We start from the raw sequence: 25,219 nt of genomic DNA on the forward strand, positions 1-25,219 counted from the left end.
CTTATGTTGTCACATTGAGAATAGAATCAGACCTGTTCTTAAGTTGTCACATTGAGAGTTGAATCAGACCTGTGCTTATGTTGTCACATTGGGACTAGAATCAGACCTGTTGTCACATTGGGACTAGAATCAGACCTGTTCTGATGTTGTCACATTGAGAATAGAATCAGACCTGTTCTGATGTTGTCACATTGGGAATTGAATCAGACCTGTTCTTATGTTGTCACATTGAGAATAGAATCAGACCTGTTCTGATGTTGTCACATTGGGAATAGAATCAGACCTGTTCTTATGTTGTCACATTGGGACTAGAATCAGACCTGTTGTCACATTGGGACTAGAATCAGACCTGTTGTCACATTTGGAATAGAATCAGACCTGTTGTCATATTGGGAATAGAATCAGACCTGTTGTCACATTGGGACTAGAATCAGACCTGTTCTTATGTTGTCACATTGAGAATAGAATCAGACCTGTTCTTATGTTGTCACATTGAGAGTAGAATCAGACCTGTTCTGATGTTGTCACATTGGGAATAGAATCAGACCTGTGCTTATGTTGTCACATTGAGAATAGAATCAGACCTGTTCTGATGTTGTCACATTGGGACTAGAATCAGACCTGTTCTGATGTTGTCACATTGCAACTAGAATCAGACCTGTTCTTATGTTGTCACATTGGGACTAGAATCAGACCTGTTCTTATGTTGTCACATTGAGAATAGAATCAGGCCTGTTCTGATGTTGTCACATTGGGACTAGAATCAGACCTGTTCTTATGTTTCACATTGGGAATAGAATCAGACCTGTTCTGATGTTGTCACATTGGGCCTAGAATCAGACCTGTTGTCACATTGGGAATAGAATCAGACCTGTTGTCACATTGGGACTAGAATCAGACCTGTTCTGATGTCACATTGGGAATAGAATCAGACCTGTTTTCACATTGGGAATAGAATCAGACCTGTTGTCACATTGGGACTAGAATCAGACCTTTTGTCACATTGGGAATAGAATCAGACCTGTTCTGATGTCACATTGGGAATAGAATCAGACCTGTTCTGATGTTGTCACATTGGGACTAGAATCAGACCTGTTGTCACATTGGGAATAGAATCAGACCTGTTCTGATGTTGTCACATTGGGATTAGAATCAGACCTGTTGTCACATTGGGACTAGAATCAGACCTGTTGTCACATTGGGAATAGAATCAGACCTGTTGTCATATTGGGAATAGAATCAGACCTGTTGTCATATTGGGACTAGAATCAGACCTGTTCTTATGTTGTCACATTGAGAATAGAATCAGACCTGTTCTTATGTTGTCACATTGAGAATAGAATCAGACCTGTTCTGATGTTGTCACATTGGGAATAGAATCAGACCTGTGCTTATGTTGTCACATTGAGAATAGAATCAGACCTGTTCTGATGTTGTCACATTGGGAATAGAATCAGACCTGTGCTTATGTTGTCACATTGAGAATAGAATCAGACCTGTTCTGATGTTGTCACATTGGGACTAGAATCAGACCTGTTCTGATGTTGTCACATTGGAACTAGAATCAGACCTGTTCTTATGTTGTCACATTGGGACTAGAATCAGACCTGTTGTCACATTGGGACTAGAATCAGACCTGTTGTCACATTGGGAATAGAATCAGACCTGTTGTCACATTGGGACTAGAATCAGACCTGTTGTCACATTGGGAATAGAATCAGACCTGTTCTTATGTTGTCATATTGAGAATAGAATCAGACCTGTTCTGATGTTGTCACATTGGGAATAGAATCAGACCTGTTGTCACATTGGGACTAGAATCAGACCTGTTGTCACATTGGGAATAGAATCAGACCTGTTGTCACATTGGGAATAGAATCAGACCTGTTCTTATGTTGTCATATTGAGAATAGAATCAGACCTGTTCTGATGTTGTCACATTGGGAATAGAATCAGACCTGTTGTCACATTGGGACTAGAATCAGACCTGTTGTCACATTGGGAATAGAATCAGACCTGTTGTCACATTGGGAATAGAATCAGACCTGTTCTTATGTTGTCATATTGAGAATAGAATCAGACCTGTTCTGATGTTGTCACATTGGTACTAGAATCAGACCTGTTCTTATGTTGTCACATTGAGAATAGAATCAGACCTGTTGTCACATTGGGACTAGAATCAGACCTGTTCTTATGTTGTCACATTGAGAATAGAATCAGACCTGTTGTCACGTTGAGAATAGAATCAGACCTGTTGTCACTTTGGGAATAGAATCAGACCTGTTGTCACATTGGGAATAGAATCAGACCTGTTCTGATGTTGTCACATTGGGACTCGAATCAGACCTGTTGTCACATTGGGAATAGAATCAGACCTGTTGTCACATTGGGACTAGAATCAGACCTGTTGTCACATTGGGACTAGAATCCGACCTGTTGTCACATTGGGAATAGAATCAGACCTGTTGTCACATTGGGAATAGAATCAGACCTGTTGTCACATTGGGACTAGCATCAGACCTGTTCTTATGTTGTCACATTGAGAATAGAATCAGACCTGTTCTGATGTTGTCACATTGGGAATAGAAACAGACCTGTTCTTATGTTGTCACATTGGGACTAGAATCAGACCTGTTGTCACATTGGGACTAGAATCAGACCTGTTGTCACATTTGGAATAGAATCAGACCTGTTGTCATATTGGGAATAGAATCAGACCTGTTGTCACATTGGGAATAGAATCAGACCTGTTCTTATGTTGTCACATTGGGAATAGAATCAGACCTGTTCTTATGTTGTCACATTGAGAATAGAATCAGACCTGTTCTGATGTTGTCACATTGGGAATAGAAACAGACCTGTTCTTATGTTGTCACATTGGGACTAGAATCAGACCTGTTGTCACATTGGGACTAGAATCAGACCTGTTGTCACATTTGGAATAGAATCAGACCTGTTGTCATATTGGGAATAGAATCAGACCTGTTGTCACATTGGGACTAGAATCAGACCTGTTCTTATGTTGTCACATTGAGAATAGAATCAGACCTGTTCTTATGTTGTCACATTGAGAGTAGAATCAGACCTGTTCTGATGTTGTCACATTGGGAATAGAATCAGACCTGTGCTTATGTTGTCACATTGAGAATAGAATCAGACCTGTTCTGATGTTGTCACATTGGGACTAGAATCAGACCTGTTCTGATGTTGTCACATTGGAACTAGAATCAGACCTGTTCTTATGTTGTCACATTGGGACTAGAATCAGACCTGTTCTTATGTTGTCACATTGAGAATAGAATCAGGCCTGTTCTGATGTTGTCACATTGGGACTAGAATCAGACCTGTTCTTATGTTGTCACATTGAGAATAGAATCAGACCTGTTGTCACATTGGGAATAGAATCAGACCTGTTCTGATGTTGTCACATTGGGACTAGAATCAGACCTGTTGTCACATTGGGACTAGAATCAGACCTGTTGTCACATTGGGAATAGAATCAGACCTGTTGTCATATTGGGAATAGAATCAGACCTGTTGTCACATTGGGACTAGAATCAGACCTGTTGTCACATTGGGAATAGAATCAGACCTGTTCTGATGTCACATTGGGAATAGAATCAGACCTGTTCTGATGTTGTCACATTGGGACTAGAATCAGACCTGTTGTCACATTGGGAATAGAATCAGACCTGTTCTGATGTTGTCACATTGGGACTAGAATCAGACCTGTTGTCACATTGGGACTAGAATCAGACCTGTTGTCACATTGGGAATAGAATCAGACCTGTTGTCATATTGGGAATAGAATCAGACCTGTTGTCACATTGGGAATAGAATCAGACCTGTTGTCACATTGGGAATAGAATCAGACCTGTTGTCACATTGGGAATAGAATCAGACCTGTTCTTATGTTGTCATATTGAGAATAGAATCAGACCTGTTCTGATGTTGTCACATTGGGAATAGAATCAGACCTGTTGTCACATTGGGAATAGAATCAGACCTGTTGTCACATTGGGACTAGAATCAGACCTGTTGTCACATTGGGAATAGAATCAGACCTGTTGTCACATTGGGAATAGAATCAGACCTGTTCTGATGTTGTCACATTGGGAATAGAATCAGACCTGTTGTCACATTGGGACTAGAATCAGACCTGTTGTCACATTGGGAATAGAATCAGACCTGTTGTCACATTGGGAATAGAATCAGACCTGTTCTTATGTTGTCATATTGAGAATAGAATCAGACCTGTTCTGATGTTGTCACATTGGGACTAGAATCAGACCTGTTCTTATGTTGTCACATTGAGAATAGAATCAGACCTGTTGTCACATTGGGACTAGAATCAGACCTGTTCTTATGTTGTCACATTGAGAATAGAATCAGACCTGTTGTCACATTGAGAATAGAATCAGACCTGTTGTCACTTTGGGAATAGAATCAGACCTGTTGTCACATTGGGAATAGAATCAGACCTGTTCTGATGTTGTCACATTGGGACTAAAATCAGACCTGTTGTCACATTGGGAATAGAATCAGACCTGTTGTCACATTGGGAATAGAATCAGACCTGTTGTCACATTGGGAATAGAATCAGACCTGTTGTCACATTGGGAATAGAATCAGACCTGTTCTTATGTTGTCACATTGAGAATAGAATCAGACCTGTTCTTATGTTGTCACATTGAGAATAGAATCAGACCTGTTCTGATGTTGTCACATTGGGACTAGAATCAGACATGTTCTTATGTTGTCACATTGAGAATAGAATCAGACCTGTTGTCACATTGGGACTAGAATCAGACCTGTTCTTATGTTGTCACATTGGGAATAGAATCAGACCTGTTGTCACATTGAGAATAGAATCAGACCTGTTGTCACATTGGGACTAGAATCAGACCTGTTTTCACGTTGGGAATAGAATCAGACCTGTTGTCACATTGGGAATAGAATCAGACCTGTTCTTATGTTGTCACATTGAGAATAGAATCAGACCTGTTCTGATGTCACATTGGGAATAGAATCAGACCTGTTCTGATGTTGTCACATTGGGACTAGAATCAGACCTGTTCTTATGTTGTCACATTGAGAATAGAATCAGACCTGTTGTCACATTGGGACTAGAATCAGACCTGTTCTTATGTTGTCACATTGGGAATAGAATCAGACCTGTTGTCACATTGGGACTAGAATCAGACCTGTTGTCACATTGGGAATAGAATCAGACCTGTTCTGATGTCACATTGGGAATAGAATCAGACCTGTTCTGATGTTGTCACATTGGGACTAGAATCAGACCTGTTCTTATGTTCTCACATTGGGAATAGAATCAGACCTGTTGTCACATTGAGAATAGAATCAGACCTGTCGTCACATTGGGAATCGAATCAGACCTGTTGTCACATTGGGACTAGAATCAGACCTGTTGTCACATTGGGAATAGAATCAGACCTGTTGTCACATTGGGACTAGAATCAGACCTGTTGTCACATTGGGAATAGAATCAGACCTGTTGTCACATTGGGAATAGAATCAGACCTGTTCTTATGTTGTCATATTGAGAATAGAATCAGACCTGTTCTGATGTTGTCACATTGGGAATAGAATCAGACCTGTTGTCACATTGGGACTAGAATCAGACCTGTTGTCACATTGGGAATAGAATCAGACCTGTTGTCACATTGGGAATAGAATCAGACCTGTTCTTATGTTGTCATATTGAGAATAGAATCAGACCTGTTCTGATGTCACATTGGGAATAGAATCAGACCTGTTCTGATGTTGTCACATTGGGACTAGAATCAGACCTGTTCTTATGTTGTCACATTGGGACTAGAATCAGACCTGTTGTCACATTGGGAATAGAATCAGACCTGTTGTCATATTGGGAATAGAATCAGACCTGTTGTCATATTGGGACTAGAATCAGACCTGTTCTTATGTTGTCACATTGAGAATAGAATCAGACCTGTTCTTATGTTGTCACATTGAGAATAGAATCAGACCTGTTCTGATGTTGTCACATTGGGACTAGAATCAGACCTGTTGTCACATTGGGACTAGAATCAGACCTGTTGTCACATTTGGAATAGAATCAGACCTGTTGTCATATTGGGAATAGAATCAGACCTGTTGTCACATTGGGAATAGAATCAGACCTGTTCTTATGTTGTCACATTGGGAATAGAATCAGACCTGTTCTTATGTTGTCACATTGAGAATAGAATCAGACCTGTTCTGATGTTGTCACATTGGGAATAGAAACAGACCTGTTCTTATGTTGTCACATTGGGACTAGAATCAGACCTGTTGTCACATTGGGACTAGAATCAGACCTGTTGTCACATTTGGAATAGAATCAGACCTGTTGTCATATTGGGAATAGAATCAGACCTGTTGTCACATTGGGACTAGAATCAGACCTGTTCTTATGTTGTCACATTGAGAATAGAATCAGACCTGTTCTTATGTTGTCACATTGAGAGTAGAATCAGACCTGTTCTGATGTTGTCACATTGGGAATAGAATCAGACCTGTGCTTATGTTGTCACATTGAGAATAGAATCAGACCTGTTCTGATGTTGTCACATTGGGACTAGAATCAGACCTGTTCTGATGTTGTCACATTGGAACTAGAATCAGACCTGTTCTTATGTTGTCACATTGGGACTAGAATCAGACCTGTTCTTATGTTGTCACATTGAGAATAGAATCAGGCCTGTTCTGATGTTGTCACATTGGGACTAGAATCAGACCTGTTCTTATGTTGTCACATTGAGAATAGAATCAGACCTGTTGTCACATTGGGAATAGAATCAGACCTGTTCTGATGTTGTCACATTGGGACTAGAATCAGACCTGTTGTCACATTGGGACTAGAATCAGACCTGTTGTCACATTGGGAATAGAATCAGACCTGTTGTCATATTGGGAATAGAATCAGACCTGTTGTCACATTGGGACTAGAATCAGACCTGTTGTCACATTGGGAATAGAATCAGACCTGTTCTGATGTCACATTGGGAATAGAATCAGACCTGTTCTGATGTTGTCACATTGGGACTAGAATCAGACCTGTTGTCACATTGGGAATAGAATCAGACCTGTTCTGATGTTGTCACATTGGGACTAGAATCAGACCTGTTGTCACATTGGGACTAGAATCAGACCTGTTGTCACATTGGGAATAGAATCAGACCTGTTGTCATATTGGGAATAGAATCAGACCTGTTGTCACATTGGGAATAGAATCAGACCTGTTGTCACATTGGGAATAGAATCAGACCTGTTGTCACATTGGGAATAGAATCAGACCTGTTCTTATGTTGTCATATTGAGAATAGAATCAGACCTGTTCTGATGTTGTCACATTGGGAATAGAATCAGACCTGTTGTCACATTGGGAATAGAATCAGACCTGTTGTCACATTGGGACTAGAATCAGACCTGTTGTCACATTGGGAATAGAATCAGACCTGTTGTCACATTGGGAATAGAATCAGACCTGTTCTGATGTTGTCACATTGGGAATAGAATCAGACCTGTTGTCACATTGGGACTAGAATCAGACCTGTTGTCACATTGGGAATAGAATCAGACCTGTTGTCACATTGGGAATAGAATCAGACCTGTTCTTATGTTGTCATATTGAGAATAGAATCAGACCTGTTCTGATGTTGTCACATTGGGACTAGAATCAGACCTGTTCTTATGTTGTCACATTGAGAATAGAATCAGACCTGTTGTCACATTGGGACTAGAATCAGACCTGTTCTTATGTTGTCACATTGAGAATAGAATCAGACCTGTTGTCACATTGAGAATAGAATCAGACCTGTTGTCACTTTGGGAATAGAATCAGACCTGTTGTCACATTGGGAATAGAATCAGACCTGTTCTGATGTTGTCACATTGGGACTAAAATCAGACCTGTTGTCACATTGGGAATAGAATCAGACCTGTTGTCACATTGGGACTAGAATCAGACCTGTTGTCACATTGGGAATAGAATCAGACCTGTTGTCACATTGGGAATAGAATCAGACCTGTTGTCACATTGGGAATAGAATCAGACCTGTTCTTATGTTGTCACATTGAGAATAGAATCAGACCTGTTCTTATGTTGTCACATTGAGAATAGAATCAGACCTGTTCTGATGTTGTCACATTGGGACTAGAATCAGACATGTTCTTATGTTGTCACATTGAGAATAGAATCAGACCTGTTGTCACATTGGGACTAGAATCAGACCTGTTCTTATGTTGTCACATTGGGAATAGAATCAGACCTGTTGTCACATTGAGAATAGAATCAGACCTGTTGTCACATTGGGACTAGAATCAGACCTGTTTTCACGTTGGGAATAGAATCAGACCTGTTGTCACATTGGGAATAGAATCAGACCTGTTCTTATGTTGTCACATTGAGAATAGAATCAGACCTGTTCTGATGTCACATTGGGAATAGAATCAGACCTGTTCTGATGTTGTCACATTGGGACTAGAATCAGACCTGTTCTTATGTTGTCACATTGAGAATAGAATCAGACCTGTTGTCACATTGGGACTAGAATCAGACCTGTTCTTATGTTGTCACATTGGGAATAGAATCAGACCTGTTGTCACATTGGGACTAGAATCAGACCTGTTGTCACATTGGGAATAGAATCAGACCTGTTCTGATGTCACATTGGGAATAGAATCAGACCTGTTCTGATGTTGTCACATTGGGACTAGAATCAGACCTGTTCTTATGTTGTCACATTGGGAATAGAATCAGACCTGTTGTCACATTGAGAATAGAATCAGACCTGTCGTCACATTGGGAATCGAATCAGACCTGTTGTCACATTGGGACTAGAATCAGACCTGTTGTCACATTGGGAATAGAATCAGACCTGTTGTCACATTGGGACTAGAATCAGACCTGTTGTCACATTGGGAATAGAATCAGACCTGTTGTCACATTGGGAATAGAATCAGACCTGTTCTTATGTTGTCATATTGAGAATAGAATCAGACCTGTTCTGATGTTGTCACATTGGGAATAGAATCAGACCTGTTGTCACATTGGGACTAGAATCAGACCTGTTGTCACATTGGGAATAGAATCAGACCTGTTGTCACATTGGGAATAGAATCAGACCTGTTCTTATGTTGTCATATTGAGAATAGAATCAGACCTGTTCTGATGTCACATTGGGAATAGAATCAGACCTGTTCTGATGTTGTCACATTGGGACTAGAATCAGACCTGTTCTTATGTTGTCACATTGGGACTAGAATCAGACCTGTTGTCACATTGGGAATAGAATCAGACCTGTTCTGATGTTGTCACATTGGGACTAGAATCAGACCTGTTGTCACATTGGGACTAGAATCAGACCTGTTGTCACATTGGGAATAGAATCAGACCTGTTGTCATATTGGGAATAGAATCAGACCTGTTGTCATATTGGGACTAGAATCAGACCTGTTCTTATGTTGTCACATTGAGAATAGAATCAGACCTGTTCTTATGTTGTCACATTGAGAATAGAATCAGACCTGTTCTGATGTTGTCACATTGGGAATAGAATCAGACCTGTGCTTATGTTGTCACATTGAGAATAGAATCAGACCTGTTCTGATGTTGTCACATTGGGAATAGAATCAGACCTGTGCTTATGTTGTCACATTGAGAATAGAATCAGACCTGTTCTGATGTTGTCACATTGGGACTAGAATCAGACCTGTTCTGATGTTGTCACATTGGAACTAGAATCAGACCTGTTCTTATGTTGTCACATTGGGACTAGAATCAGACCTGTTGTCACATTGGGAATAGAATCAGACCTATTGTCACATTGAGAATAGAATCAGACCTGTTGTCACATTGGGAATAGAATCAGACCTGTTGTCATATTGGGAATAGAATCAGACCTGTTGTCACATTGGGACTAGAATCAGACCTGTTCTTATGTTGTCACATTGAGAATAGAATCAGACCTGTTCTTAAGTTGTCACATTGAGAGTTGAATCAGACCTGTGCTTATGTTGTCACATTGGGACTAGAATCAGACCTGTTGTCACATTGGGACTAGAATCAGACCTGTTCTGATGTTGTCACATTGAGAATAGAATCAGACCTGTTCTGATGTTGTCACATTGGGAATTGAATCAGACCTGTTCTTATGTTGTCACATTGAGAATAGAATCAGACCTGTTCTGATGTTGTCACATTGGGAATAGAATCAGACCTGTTCTTATGTTGTCACATTGGGACTAGAATCAGACCTGTTGTCACATTGGGACTAGAATCAGACCTGTTGTCACATTTGGAATAGAATCAGACCTGTTGTCATATTGGGAATAGAATCAGACCTGTTGTCACATTGGGACTAGAATCAGACCTGTTCTTATGTTGTCACATTGAGAATAGAATCAGACCTGTTCTTATGTTGTCACATTGAGAGTAGAATCAGACCTGTTCTGATGTTGTCACATTGGGAATAGAATCAGACCTGTGCTTATGTTGTCACATTGAGAATAGAATCAGACCTGTTCTGATGTTGTCACATTGGGACTAGAATCAGACCTGTTCTGATGTTGTCACATTGCAACTAGAATCAGACCTGTTCTTATGTTGTCACATTGGGACTAGAATCAGACCTGTTCTTATGTTGTCACATTGAGAATAGAATCAGGCCTGTTCTGATGTTGTCACATTGGGACTAGAATCAGACCTGTTCTTATGTATCACATTGGGAATAGAATCAGACCTGTTCTGATGTTGTCACATTGGGCCTAGAATCAGACCTGTTGTCACATTGGGAATAGAATCAGACCTGTTGTCACATTGGGACTAGAATCAGACCTGTTCTGATGTCACATTGGGAATAGAATCAGACCTGTTTTCACATTGGGAATAGAATCAGACCTGTTGTCACATTGGGACTAGAATCAGACCTTTTGTCACATTGGGAATAGAATCAGACCTGTTCTGATGTCACATTGGGAATAGAATCAGACCTGTTCTGATGTTGTCACATTGGGACTAGAATCAGACCTGTTGTCACATTGGGAATAGAATCAGACCTGTTCTGATGTTGTCACATTGGGATTAGAATCAGACCTGTTGTCACATTGGGACTAGAATCAGACCTGTTGTCACATTGGGAATAGAATCAGACCTGTTGTCATATTGGGAATAGAATCAGACCTGTTGTCATATTGGGACTAGAATCAGACCTGTTCTTATGTTGTCACATTGAGAATAGAATCAGACCTGTTCTTATGTTGTCACATTGAGAATAGAATCAGACCTGTTCTGATGTTGTCACATTGAGAATAGAATCAGACCTGTGCTTATGTTGTCACATTGAGAATAGAATCAGACCTGTTCTGATGTTGTCACATTGGGAATAGAATCAGACCTGTGCTTATGTTGTCACATTGAGAATAGAATCAGACCTGTTCTGATGTTGTCACATTGGGACTAGAATCAGACCTGTTCTGATGTTGTCACATTGGAACTAGAATCAGACCTGTTCTTATGTTGTCACATTGGGACTAGAATCAGACCTGTTGTCACATTGGGACTAGAATCAGACCTGTTGTCACATTGGGAATAGAATCAGACCTGTTGTCACATTGGGACTAGAATCAGACCTGTTGTCACATTGGGAATAGAATCAGACCTGTTGTCACATTGGGAATAGAATCAGACCTGTTCTTATGTTGTCATATTGAGAATAGAATCAGACCTGTTCTGATGTTGTCACATTGGGAATAGAATCAGACCTGTTGTCACATTGGGACTAGAATCAGACCTGTTGTCACATTGGGAATAGAATCAGACCTGTTGTCACATTGGGAATAGAATCAGACCTGTTCTTATGTTGTCATATTGAGAATAGAATCAGACCTGTTCTGATGTTGTCACATTGGGAATAGAATCAGACCTGTTGTCACATTGGGACTAGAATCAGACCTGTTGTCACATTGGGAATAGAATCAGACCTGTTGTCACATTGGGAATAGAATCAGACCTGTTCTTATGTTGTCATATTGAGAATAGAATCAGACCTGTTCTGATGTTGTCACATTGGTACTAGAATCAGACCTGTTCTTATGTTGTCACATTGAGAATAGAATCAGACCTGTTGTCACATTGGGACTAGAATCAGACCTGTTCTTATGTTGTCACATTGAGAATAGAATCAGACCTGTTGTCACGTTGAGAATAGAATCAGACCTGTTGTCACTTTGGGAATAGAATTAGACCTGTTGTCACATTGGGAATAGAATCAGACCTGTTCTGATGTTGTCACATTGGGACTCGAATCAGACCTGTTGTCACATTGGGAATAGAATCAGACCTGTTGTCACATTGGGACTAGAATCAGACCTGTTGTCACATTGGGAATAGAATCAGACCTGTTGTCACATTGGGAATAGAATCAGACCTGTTGTCACATTGGGAATAGAATCAGACCTGTTCTTATGTTGTCACATTGAGAATAGAATCAGACCTGTTCTGATGTTGTCACATTGGGACTAGAATCAGACATGTTCTTATGTTGTCACATTGAGAATAGAATCAGACCTGTTGTCACATTGGGACTAGAATCAGACCTGTTCTTATGTTGTCACATTGGGAATAGAATCAGACCTGTTGTCACATTGGGAATAGAATCAGACCTGTTCTGATGTTGTCACATTGGGATTAGAATCAGACCTGTTGTCACATTGGGACTAGAATCAGACCTGTTGTCACATTGGGAATAGAATCAGACCTGTTGTCATATTGGGAATAGAATCAGACCTGTTGTCATATTGGGACTAGAATCAGACCTGTTCTTATGTTGTCACATTGAGAATAGAATCAGACCTGTTCTTATGTTGTCACATTGAGAATAGAATCAGACCTGTTCTGATGTTGTCACATTGAGAATAGAATCAGACCTGTGCTTATGTTGTCACATTGAGAATAGAATCAGACCTGTTCTGATGTTGTCACATTGGGAATAGAATCAGACCTGTGCTTATGTTGTCACATTGAGAATAGAATCAGACCTGTTCTGATGTTGTCACATTGGGACTAGAATCAGACCTGTTCTGATGTTGTCACATTGGAACTAGAATCAGACCTGTTCTTATGTTGTCACATTGGGACTAGAATCAGACCTGTTGTCACATTGGGACTAGAATCAGACCTGTTGTCACATTGGGAATAGAATCAGACCTGTTGTCACATTGGGACTAGAATCAGACCTGTTGTCACATTGGGAATAGAATCAGACCTGTTGTCACATTGGGAATAGAATCAGACCTGTTCTTATGTTGTCATATTGAGAATAGAATCAGACCTGTTCTGATGTTGTCACATTGGGAATAGAATCAGACCTGTTGTCACATTGGGACTAGAATCAGACCTGTTGTCACATTGGGAATAGAATCAGACCTGTTGTCACATTGGGAATAGAATCAGACCTGTTCTTATGTTGTCATATTGAGAATAGAATCAGACCTGTTCTGATGTTGTCACATTGGGAATAGAATCAGACCTGTTGTCACATTGGGACTAGAATCAGACCTGTTGTCACATTGGGAATAGAATCAGACCTGTTGTCACATTGGGAATAGAATCAGACCTGTTCTTATGTTGTCATATTGAGAATAGAATCAGACCTGTTCTGATGTTGTCACATTGGTACTAGAATCAGACCTGTTCTTATGTTGTCACATTGAGAATAGAATCAGACCTGTTGTCACATTGGGACTAGAATCAGACCTGTTCTTATGTTGTCACATTGAGAATAGAATCAGACCTGTTGTCACGTTGAGAATAGAATCAGACCTGTTGTCACTTTGGGAATAGAATCAGACCTGTTGTCACATTGGGAATAGAATCAGACCTGTTCTGATGTTGTCACATTGGGACTCGAATCAGACCTGTTGTCACATTGGGAATAGAATCAGACCTGTTGTCACATTGGGACTAGAATCAGACCTGTTGTCACATTGGGAATAGAATCAGACCTGTTGTCACATTGGGAATAGAATCAGACCTGTTGTCACATTGGGAATAGAATCAGACCTGTTCTTATGTTGTCACATTGAGAATAGAATCAGACCTGTTCTGATGTTGTCACATTGGGACTAGAATCAGACATGTTCTTATGTTGTCACATTGAGAATTGAATCAGACCTGTTGTCACATTGGGACTAGAATCAGACCTGTTCTTATGTTGTCACATTGGGAATAGAATCAGACCTGTTGTCACATTGAGAATAGAATCAGACCTGTCGTCACATTGGGAATAGAATCAGACCTGTTGTCACATTGGGAATAGAATCAGACCTGTTGTCACATTGGGAATAGAATCAGACCTGTTGTCACATTGGGAATAGAATCAGACCTGTTGTCACATTGGGAATAGAATCAGACCTGTTCTTATGTTGTCATATTGAGAATAGAATCAGACCTGTTCTGATGTTGTCACATTGGGAATAGAATCAGACCTGTTGTCACATTGGGAATAGAATCAGACCTGTTGTCACATTGGGACTAGAATCAGACCTGTTGTCACATTGGGAATAGAATCAGACCTGTTCTTATGTTGTCACATTGAGAATAGAATCAGACCTGTTCTTATGTTGTCACATTGAGAATAGAATCAGACCTGTTCTGATGTTGTCACATTGATAATAGAATCAGACCTGTTGTCACATTGGGAATGCAATCAGACCTGTTGTCACATTGGGAATAGAATCAGACCTGTTCTTATGTTGTCACATTGAGAATAGAATCAGACCTGTTCTGATGTTGTCACATTGAGAATAGAATCAGACCTGTTCTGATGTTGTCACATTGGGAATAGAATCAGACCTGTTCTTATGTTGTCACATTGAGAATAGAATCAGACCTGTTCTGATGTTGTCACATTGGGAATAGAATCAGACCTGTTCTTATGTTGTCACATTGGGAATAGAATCAGACCTGTTGTCACATTGGGACTAGAATCAGACCTGTTGTCACATTTGGAATAGAATCAGACCTGTTGTCATATTGGGAATAGAATCAGACCTGTTGTCACATTGGGACTAGAATCAGACCTGTTCTTATGTTGTCACATTGAGAATAGAATCAGACCTGTTCTTATGTTGTCACATTGAGAGTAGAATCAGACCTGTTCTGATGTTGTCACATTGGGAATAGAATCAGACCTGTGCTTATGTTGTCACATTGAGAATAGAATCAGACCTGTTCTTATGTTGTCACATTGAGAATAGAATCAGACCTGTTCTGATGTTGTCACATTGGGAATAGAATCAGACCTGTTCTTATGTTGTCACATTGGGACTAGAATCAGACCTGTTCTGATGTTGTCACATTGAGAATAGAATCAGACCTGTTCTGATGTTGTCACATTGGGAATAGAATCAGACCTGTTCTTATGTTGTCACATTGAGAATAGAATCAGACCTGTTCTGATGTTGTCACATTGGGACTAGAATCAGACCTGTTCTGATGTTGTCACATTGGAACTAGAATCAGACCTGTTCTTATGTTGTCACATTGGGACTAGAATCAGACCTGTTCTTATGTTGTCACATTGAGAATAGAATCAGGCCTGTTCTGATGTTGTCACATTGGGACTAGAATCAGACCTGTTCTTATGTTGTCACATTGAGAATAGAATCAGACCTGTTGTCACATTGTGAATAGAATCAGACCTGTTCTGATGTTGTCACATTGGGACTAGAATCAGACCTGTTGTCACATTGGGACTAGAATCAGACCTGTTGTCACATTGGGAATAGAATCAGACCTGTTCTGATGTTGTCACATTGGGACTAGAATCAGACCTGTTGTCACATTGGGAATAGAATCAGACCTGTTCTGATGTTGTCACATTGGGACTAGAATCAGACCTGTTGTCACATTGGGACTAGAATCAGACCTGTTGTCACATTGGGAATAGAATCAGACCTGTTGTCATATTGGGAATAGAATCAGACCTGTTGTCATATTGGGACTAGAATCAGACCTGTTCTTATGTTGTCACATTGAGAATAGAATCAGACCTGTTCTTATGTTGTCACATTGAGAATAGAATCAGACCTGTTCTGATGTTGTCACATTGGGAATAGAATCAGACCTGTGCTTATGTTGTCACATTGAGAATAGAATCAGACCTGTTCTGATGTTGTCACATTGGGAATAGAATCAGACCTGTGCTTATGTTGTCACATTGAGAATAGAATCAGACCTGTTCTGATGTTGTCACATTGGGACTAGAATCAGACCTGTTGTCACATTGGGAATAGAATCATACCTGTTGTCACATTGGGAATAGAATCAGACCTGTTGTCACATTGAGAATAGAATCAGACCTGTTGTCACAGTGGGAATAGAATCAGACCTGTTGTCATATTGGGAATAGAATCAGACCTGTTGTCACATTGGGACTAGAATCAGACCTGTTCTTATGTTGTCACATTGAGAATAGAATCAGACCTGTTCTTATGTTGTCACATTGAGAGTAGAATCAGACCTGTTCTGATGTTGTCACATTGGGAATAGAATCAGACCTGTGCTTATGTTGTCACATTGGGACTAGAATCAGACCTGTTGTCACATTGGGACTAGAATCAGACCTGTTCTGATGTTGTCACATTGAGAATAGAATCAGACCTGTTCTGATGTTGTCACATTGAGAATAGAATCAGACCTGTTCTGATGTTGTCACATTGGGAATAGAATCAGACCTGTTCTTATGTTGTCACATTGGGAATAGAATCAGACCTGTTGTCACATTGAGAATAGAATCAGACCTGTCGTCACATTGGGAATAGAATCAGACCTGTTGTCACATTGGGACTAGAATCAGACCTGTTGTCACATTGGGAATAGAATCAGACCTGTTGTCACATTGGGAATAGAATCAGACCTGTTCTTATGTTGTCATATTGAGAATAGAATCAGACCTGTTCTGATGTTGTCACATTGGGAATAGAATCAGACCTGTTGTCACATTGGGAATAGAATCTGACCTGTTGTCACATTGGGAATAGAATCAGACCTGTTCTTATGTTGTCACATTGGGAATAGAATCAGACCTGTTGTCACATTGGGAATAGAATCAGACCTGTTGTCACATTGGGAATAGAATCAGACCTGTTGTGACATTGAGAATAGAATCAGACCTGTTGTCACATTGGGAATAGAATCAGACCTGTTGTCATATTGGGAATAGAATCAGACCTGTTGTCACATTGGGACTAGAATCAGACCTGTTCTTATGTTGTCACATTGAGAATAGAATCAGACCTGTTCTTATGTTGTCACATTGAGAGTAGAATCAGACCTGTTCTGATGTTGTCACATTGGGAATAGAATCAGACCTGTTCTGATGTTGTCACATTGGGACTAGAATCAGACCTGTTCTGATGTTGTCACATTGGGACTAGAATCAGACCTGTTGTCACATTGAGAATAGAATCAGACCTGTTGTCACATTGGGAATAGAATCTGACCTGTTCTGATGTTGTCACATTGGGACTAGAATCAGACCTGTTCTTATGTTGTCACATTGGGAATAGAATCAGACCTGTTGTCACATTGGGAATAGAATCTGACCTGTTCTGATGTTGTCACATTGGGACTAGAATCAGACCTGTTGTCACATTGGGAATAGAATCAGACCTGTTGTCACATTGGGACTAGAATCAGACCTGTTGTCACATTGGGACTAGAATCAGACCTGTTGTCACATTGAGAATAGAATCAGACCTGTTGTCACATTGGGAATAGAATCAGACCTGTTCTGATGTTGTCACATTGGGAATAGAATCAGACCTGTTCTGATGTTGTCACATTTGGACTAGAATCAGACCTGTTCTGATGTTGTCACATTGGGAATAAATTCAGACCTGTTCTGATGTTGTCACATTGGGACTAGAATCAGACCTGTTGTCACATTGGGACTAGAATCAGACCTGTTCAGATGTTGTCACATTGGGAATAGAATCAGACCTGTTCTGATGTTGTCACATTAGGACTAGAATCAGACCTGTTCTGATGTTGTCACATTGGGAATAGAATCAGACCTGTTCTGATGTTGTCACATTGGGAATAGAATCAGGCCTGTTCTTATGTTGTCACATTGGGACTAGAATCAGACCTGTTGTCACATTGGGAATAGAATCAGACCTGTTGTCACATTGGGAATAGAATCAGACCTGTTCTTATGTTGTCACATTGAGAATAGAATCAGACCTGTTCTGATGTTGTCACATTGAGAATAGAATCAGACCTGTTCTGATGTTGTCACATTGGGAATAGAATCAGACCTGTTCTGATGTTGTCACATTGAGAATAGAATCAGACCTGTTCTGATGTTGTCACATTGGCAATAGAATCAGACCTGTTCTGATGTTGTCACATTGGGAATAGAATCAGACTTGTTCTTATGTTGTCACATTGGGACTAGAATCAGACCTGTTCTGATGTTGTCACATTGGGACTAGAATCAGACCTGTTCTGATGTTGTCACATTGGGACTAGAATCAGACCTGTTCTTATGTTGTCACATTGGGAATAGAAGTGTATACTGTGTCTGTTTCCAGGTTGGATCAACGCAGTTCTGACTCCAGTGGACACTCTGGCCTTTTCTGGACACTTTGTCCACAACCTGAGTGTTGAGATGCAGATGAGGTGAGCACATCATTAGTTTCAATGAGGACCTCCTGTAGCTTAGACTGTAGCTTTTAAGGTCAACTCCACTTCCTGATTTGGCCTAGTTTTTAATTAATGCTCATGAAGAAATGCTCATATTGGTCCCATGACTTGAATGGGATTTGTGCTACAAATGCTAAAATGTTAGCATGTGGAAACTGTGCCAGAGAACCTAAACCAAATCTAGGATTGCTGTCATATCTTGTCCATAGACTGCTTACAGGGTAAGGAAACCAAAATGTCATTTTAGGTGAACTAACCCTTTAAAAAATAATTAAAAGTGTGTTTTCCTCCGCAGAGCATATGAGGTGGAGAAGCGTCTGAAGGTCAACTGTCTGACTCCGTTCCCCAACTTTGAGACGGCCTGCTGGTACGTGGGACGCCACCTGCTGGAGAGGTTCAAAGGTACATCACATTTTTTCTTTCTACAACTATTAGGCTTTCAGGTTTGGTTTCAGTCTTCCTCTGCGTTCCTTTTCCTGTGCTTGTGATGCGTTTCCTGTTCCCCTCGTGGTGCTGGTCCGTTTCCTGTTCCTCTAGTGGTGTATAGCGTGGTTCCTTCCTACGGTCTGCTCAGCAGATGAGGAGATGGATACTCTAATATTATTACTGTCATTAAACGTCTGCTTGGCGTCGTTCACAGATGATTATGTTCAAAAGGCCTGGCACAGTTACAATCACTAGTTCTCTGCTTTCTCTCTGTGTTTGAACTCTTCTCGGCTGGCCGGACAACTCTGTATACGTTTCTACGCTTTGTCACTCTGTTGTAATATGGCCAGATTGCCTTCTACTGATCACATTGCCAACATACTGTATGGGCTCTGGTCAATAGTTGTGCACTATGTAGGGAATACAGGTATTATCTCTGTGTGTTAGTGAAATCGGGGATTTATCCCATTATTTTCTTATGGAGATGAAATGATCCCCAATTCTACATGACAGAAAATCATTTCCGTTCTACACATTTGTATCATATCTGTTGTCTACGCAACCAGAAAGTTCAGTAATATTGCACCCCGATGAACAGACCACAGGTAGAGCTGTGCTCCCTAACCTTTACCGCACCTACCCCATGCCTTACCCCTTCCCACCTGGCCAGGGTTCAATCTACTTTCTCTGCCTCTCTTTGCTTTGCGTTAAGCTACAGGACTGTTTCGCTAGCATAGACTGGAATATGTTCTGGGAATCATCCGATGGCATTGAGGAGGGTACCACATCAATCACCGGATTCATTAATGTCCCCACAGTGACATAAACTCAGCAAAAAAAGAAACGTCCCTTTTTCAGGACCGTCTTTCAAAGAAATATTTGTAAAAATCCAAATAACTACACAGATCTTCATTGTAAAGGGTTTAAACACTGTTTCCCATGCTTGTTCAATGAACCATAAACAATTAATGAACATGCACCTGTGGAACGGTCGTTAAGACACTAACAGCTTAGACGGTAGGCAATTAAGGTCACGGTTATGAAAACTGTTATGAAGACACTAAAGAGGCCTTTCTACTTTCTACTGATGCTGAAAAACACCAAAAGGAAGATGCCCAGGGTCCCTGCTCATCTGCGTGAACGTGCCTTAGGCATGCTGCAAGCGGTACCGGAGCCCCAAGTCTAGGACCAAAAGGCTCCTTAACAGCTTCTACGTCCAAGCCATAAGACTGCTAAACAATTAATCAAATGGCCACCAGATTTTTTTACATTCACCCCCTCCATTTTGTTTTTTACACTGCTGCTACTCACTGTTTATTATCTATGCATAGTCACTTCACTCCGACCTAGATGTAGTAATTACCTCTAACCTGCACCCCTGCACATTGAATCGGTACCGGTACCCCCTGTATATAACCTGCACCCCCGCACATTGACTCGGTACCGGTACCCCCTGTACATAGCCTCGTTATTGTTATTTTATGGTGTTACTTTTCATAATTTTTTTACTTTAGTTTATTTGGTAAATATTTTCTTAACTCTTCTTGAACTTCACTGTTGGTTAAGGGCTTGTAAGTAAACATTTCACGGTTAGGTTTATTCGGTGCATGTGACAAATACATCTTGATTTGATATGATAGAATGCCAGTACTGGGGACTCTGTGACGAGTTGCTTTACATTCTTAAAAGCCTCCTCCTGCACTGCATGTGCATGTAGAGTCACTCTTGAGCAGGTCGTTGAGGGGTTTGTTGACATTGGCTAGACCCAGTTGGTACCTGCCTAGGTAGTGAATCATACCCAGGATCCTCCTTAGATCAGACACATTTCTTGGAGGCTCCAGCTGGGTAATGGCCTGGATTTTGGCCTCATCAAGACAAATGCCATCCTCGTCAGTATAGTGTCCTAGGTAGTTAAGCCATTTCTGACGCAGTAGACATTTGTCTGGGTTGACCTTCAAACCTGCTTTCTCCAGTGTGTATAGGGTGTTCTGGAGTCTCACTTCCTGATCCGCTGGCGTGTCTGAGTAGAAGTATATCATAAAGAAATGGCCACACCTTCTTGGTCCTTCAGGGGCTCTGTCATCTCGCCCCGGAAGATGTCTGGGGAACTAGTGATTCCAAATGGAAGTCTGTATAAATAGTATCTTCCAAAAGGCGTTATGAATGTGGTAAGCTTGGCACTCTCTCTGTCTAGTGGAATCTGCCAGAGGCCACTGGCTGCATCTGAAAGAGACAACACCTTGGCAGCAGCCAGCTTTGTCAGGATATCGTCTATGGTGGGTACAATGGATTTCTCCCTTTTCTCTGATTTGTTTAACCTTCTCAGGTTAGCACATACCCTCAGCTGGTCTTTGTTCTTCTTGGTTACCAGGACCATAGGAGCACACTGCTCTGTAGTCTCCCTGATCTCTGAGATCACACCACTCTGTAGGCTCCCTGATCTCTGTGATCACACCACTATGTAGGCTCCCTGATCTCTGAGATCACACCACTCTGTAGGCTCCCTGAACTCTGTGATCACACCACTATGTAGGCTCCCTGTAAAGTGACCCATACAGTTCTTTAGTTTTATTTTATTTTTTATTTCACCTTTATTTAACCAGGTAGGCTAGTTGAGAACAAGTTCTCATTTGCAACTGCGACCTGGCCAAGATAAAGCATAGCAGTGTGAGCAGACAACAAAGAGTTACACATGGAGTAAACAATTAACAAGTCAATAACACAGTAGAAAACAAAGGGGGAGTCTATATACAATGTGTGCAAAAGGCATGAGGAGGTAGGCAAATAATTACAATTTTGCAGATTAACACTGGAGTGATGAATGATCAGATGGTCATGTACAGGTAGAGATATTGGGGTGCAAAAGAGCAGAAAAGTAAATAAATAAAAACAGTATGGGGATGAGGTAGGTGAAAAAGGGTGGGCTATTTACCAATAGACTATGTACAGCTGCAGCGATCGGTTAGCTGCTCAGATAGCTGATGTTTGAAGTTGGTGAGGGAGATAAGTCTCCAACTTCAGCGATTTTTGCAATTCGTTCCAGTCACAGGCAGCAGAGTACTGGAACGAAAGGCGGCCAAATGAGGTGTTGGCTTTAGGGATGATCAGTGAGATACACCTGCTGGAGCGCGTGCTACGGATGGGTGTTGCCATCGTGACCAGTGAGCTGAGATAAGGCGGAGCTTTACCTAGCATGGACTTGTAGATGACCTGGAGCCAGTGGGTCTGGCGACGAATATGTAGCGAGGGCCAGCCGACTAGAGCATACAAGTCGCAGTGGTGGGTGGTATAAGGTGCTTTAGTGACAAAACGGATGGCACTGTGATAAACTGCATCCAGTTTGCTGAGTAGAGTGTTGGAAGCCATTTTGTAGATGACATCGCCGAAGTCGAGGATCGGTAGGATAGTCAGTTTTACTAGGGTAAGCTTGGCGGCGTGAGTGAAGGAGGCTTTGTTGCGGAATAGAAAGCCGACTCTTGATTTGATTTTCGATTGGAGATGTTTGATATGAGTCTGGAAGGAGAGTTTGCAGTCTAGCCAGACACCTAGGTACTTATAGACGTCCACATATTCTAGGTCGGAACCATCCAGGGTGGTGATGCTAGTCGGGCATGCGGGTGCAGGCAGCGACCGGTTGAAAAGCATGCATTTGGTTTTACTAGCGTTTAAGAGCAGTTGGAGGCCACGGAAGGAGTGCTGTATGGCATTGAAGCTTGTTTGGAGGTTAGATAGCACAGTGTCCAATGACGGGCCGAAAGTATATAGAATGGTGTCGTCTGCGTAGAGGTGGATCAGGGAATCGCCCGCAGCAAGAGCAACATCATTGATATACACAGAGAAAAGAACCCTGTGGCACCCCCATAGAGACTGCCAGAGGACCAGACAGCATGCCCTCCGATTTGACGCACTGAACTCTGTCTGCAAAGTAATTGGTGAACCAGGCAAGGCAGTCATCCGAAAAACCGAGGCTCCTGAGTCTGCCAATAAGTAGCTGTAAAGTGACCCATTCGGTTCAGTAGTATCTGTAAAGTGACTCATACAGTTCCTTAGTAGCTGTAAAGTGACCGATACGGTTCAGTAGTATCTGTAAAGTGACCCATACAGTTCCTTAGTAGCTGTAAAGTGACCCATACGGTTCAGTAGTATCTGTAAAGTGACCCATACAGTTCCTTAGTATCTGTAAAGTGACCGATACGGTTCAGCATTAGCTGTAAAGTGACCCATACGGTTCAGTAGTATCTGTAAAGTGACCCATAGGGTTCAGTAGTATCTGTAAAGTGACCCATAGAGTTCAGTAGTATCTGTAAAGTGACCCATACAGTTCAGTAGTATCTGTAAAGTGACCCATACAGTTCAGTAGTATCTGTAAAGTGACCCATACAGTTCAGTAGTATCTGTAAAGTGTCCCATACAGTTCAGTAGTATCTGTAAAGTATCCCAGTTTCCATCCTGGCCTGTCTGGTTTAGTTACTTTTCAGTGGTGGCATGTTTTTCAGTGTGCTCTAAGTATTTTCCTGATATGACACTGCCCCTGTGTCAGTCTTAAAGTCTGTTGTTGTACCTTTTATTTGCAGTTTAACTGTCATCGTTTTAGTCATCAACATCTGTAACTCCCAGGAAATGGAACTCACCCTTTCCTCCTCTCTCGTTGGGTGCTGTAACGTCTTTGACCACGCAGTAGCGACAAACGACTGCGAAATGCCCTAGCTTCCTACAGCTGCGACATTCTTTAGCATTACCACATCTGTCCTCTTTAGCAAGTACCTTACCACATCTGAAGCATCCTGTTCACATTGTCATTTTGTTTAATCCCCTTTGCTTTGTCCATTTCTTTGTCTGTTTGTCATTGTGCACCGCTCGTTTGTATGCTACTTCACTGAGCTGTCTCTTGACTTGCTCTGACTGCTTCACAAGCTCTACCGCTTTGTCGAGTGTCAAGTCGGGCATTAGTGGACGCTTCTCTGACATCTCCCTATGACCAACCTGTCCTGGATATTTGAGTTCTTGGCAGTGTTGAAAGGCTTGTAACATCTATCTGGTGTAGGCTTCTGATGTATCCCTCTGGGGTTTCCGTGGGCTTGTGGGTGCGTTGATGAAAGCAGGCTCTTTCATGAATAGTGTTCACTTTGGGCACTAACTAATTGTCCAGTTCACCCATAACAATCTCATAATCATTCTGATCCTCCTCCACAGAAGACCTGAATATCTTAAACTTGTTCAGCTTCTTTCCCCTGCGAATAGAGCAGTGTACAGACCTGTAACTCTTTTCTGGTGGGTGGGGGAGGCATATGTCTGGGAGAGATGGATGGAGGGAGGGAGGGAGGGAGGCAGGCTGGGAGGGCGAGAGGCAGGCAGGCTGGGAGGGAGGGGGAGGGAGAGGCATATGTCTGGGAGAGATGGATGGAGGGAGGGAGGGAGGCTGGGAGGGCGAGAGGCAGGCAGGCTGGGAGGGCGAGAGGCAGGCAGGCTGGGAGGGAGGGGGAGGGAGAGGCATATGTCTGGGAGAGATGGATGGAGGGAGGGAGGGTGGCAGGCTGGGAGGGCGAGAGGGAGGGAGGCTGGGAGGGCGAGAGGCAGGCAGGCTGGGGGAGGGAGAGTCATATGTCTGGGAGAGATGGATGGAGGGAGGGAGGGAGGCTGGGAGGGCGAGAGGCAGTCAGGCTGGGAGGGCGAGAGGCAGGCAGGCTGGGAGGGAGGGGGAGGGAGAGGCATATGTCTGGGAGAGATGGATGGAGGGAGGGAGGGAGGCAGGCTGGGAGGGCGAGAGGGAGGGAGGCTGGGAGGGCGAGAGGCAGGCAGGCTGGGGGAGGGAGAGTCATATGTCTGGGAGAGATGGATGGAGGGAGGGAGGGAGGGAGGCTGGGAGGGCGAGAGGCAGGCAGGCAGGCTGGGAGAGAGGGGGAGGGAGAGTCATATGTCTGGGAGAGATGGATGGAGGGAGGGAGGGAGGCAGGCTGGGAGGGCGAGAGGCAGGCAGGCTGGGAGAGAGGGAGGCAGGCAGGCTGGGAGGGAGGGGGAGGGAGAGTCATATGTCTGGGAGAGATGGATGGAGGTAGGGAG

The 25,219-nt window shown here is 42.1% G+C and overlaps 1 protein-coding gene across 1 annotated transcript in view; it reads left to right on the top strand.

The window, feature by feature from the left end:
- The window catches only part of LOC109884347 (lysine-specific demethylase phf2-like), a 185,350-nt gene that overhangs the window by 110,010 nt on the left and 50,121 nt on the right, over positions 1 to 25,219 (top strand). The window contains 2 exon segments of the mRNA XM_031831395.1: positions 18,622 to 18,709; positions 19,029 to 19,135. Coding sequence (XP_031687255.1) covers positions 18,622 to 18,709; positions 19,029 to 19,135 — 195 coding nt within the window.

The sequence above is a fragment of the Oncorhynchus kisutch genome, linkage group LG1 (assembly GCF_002021735.2).
Source record: "Oncorhynchus kisutch isolate 150728-3 linkage group LG1, Okis_V2, whole genome shotgun sequence".
Lineage (NCBI taxonomy): Eukaryota > Metazoa > Chordata > Actinopteri > Salmoniformes > Salmonidae > Oncorhynchus > Oncorhynchus kisutch.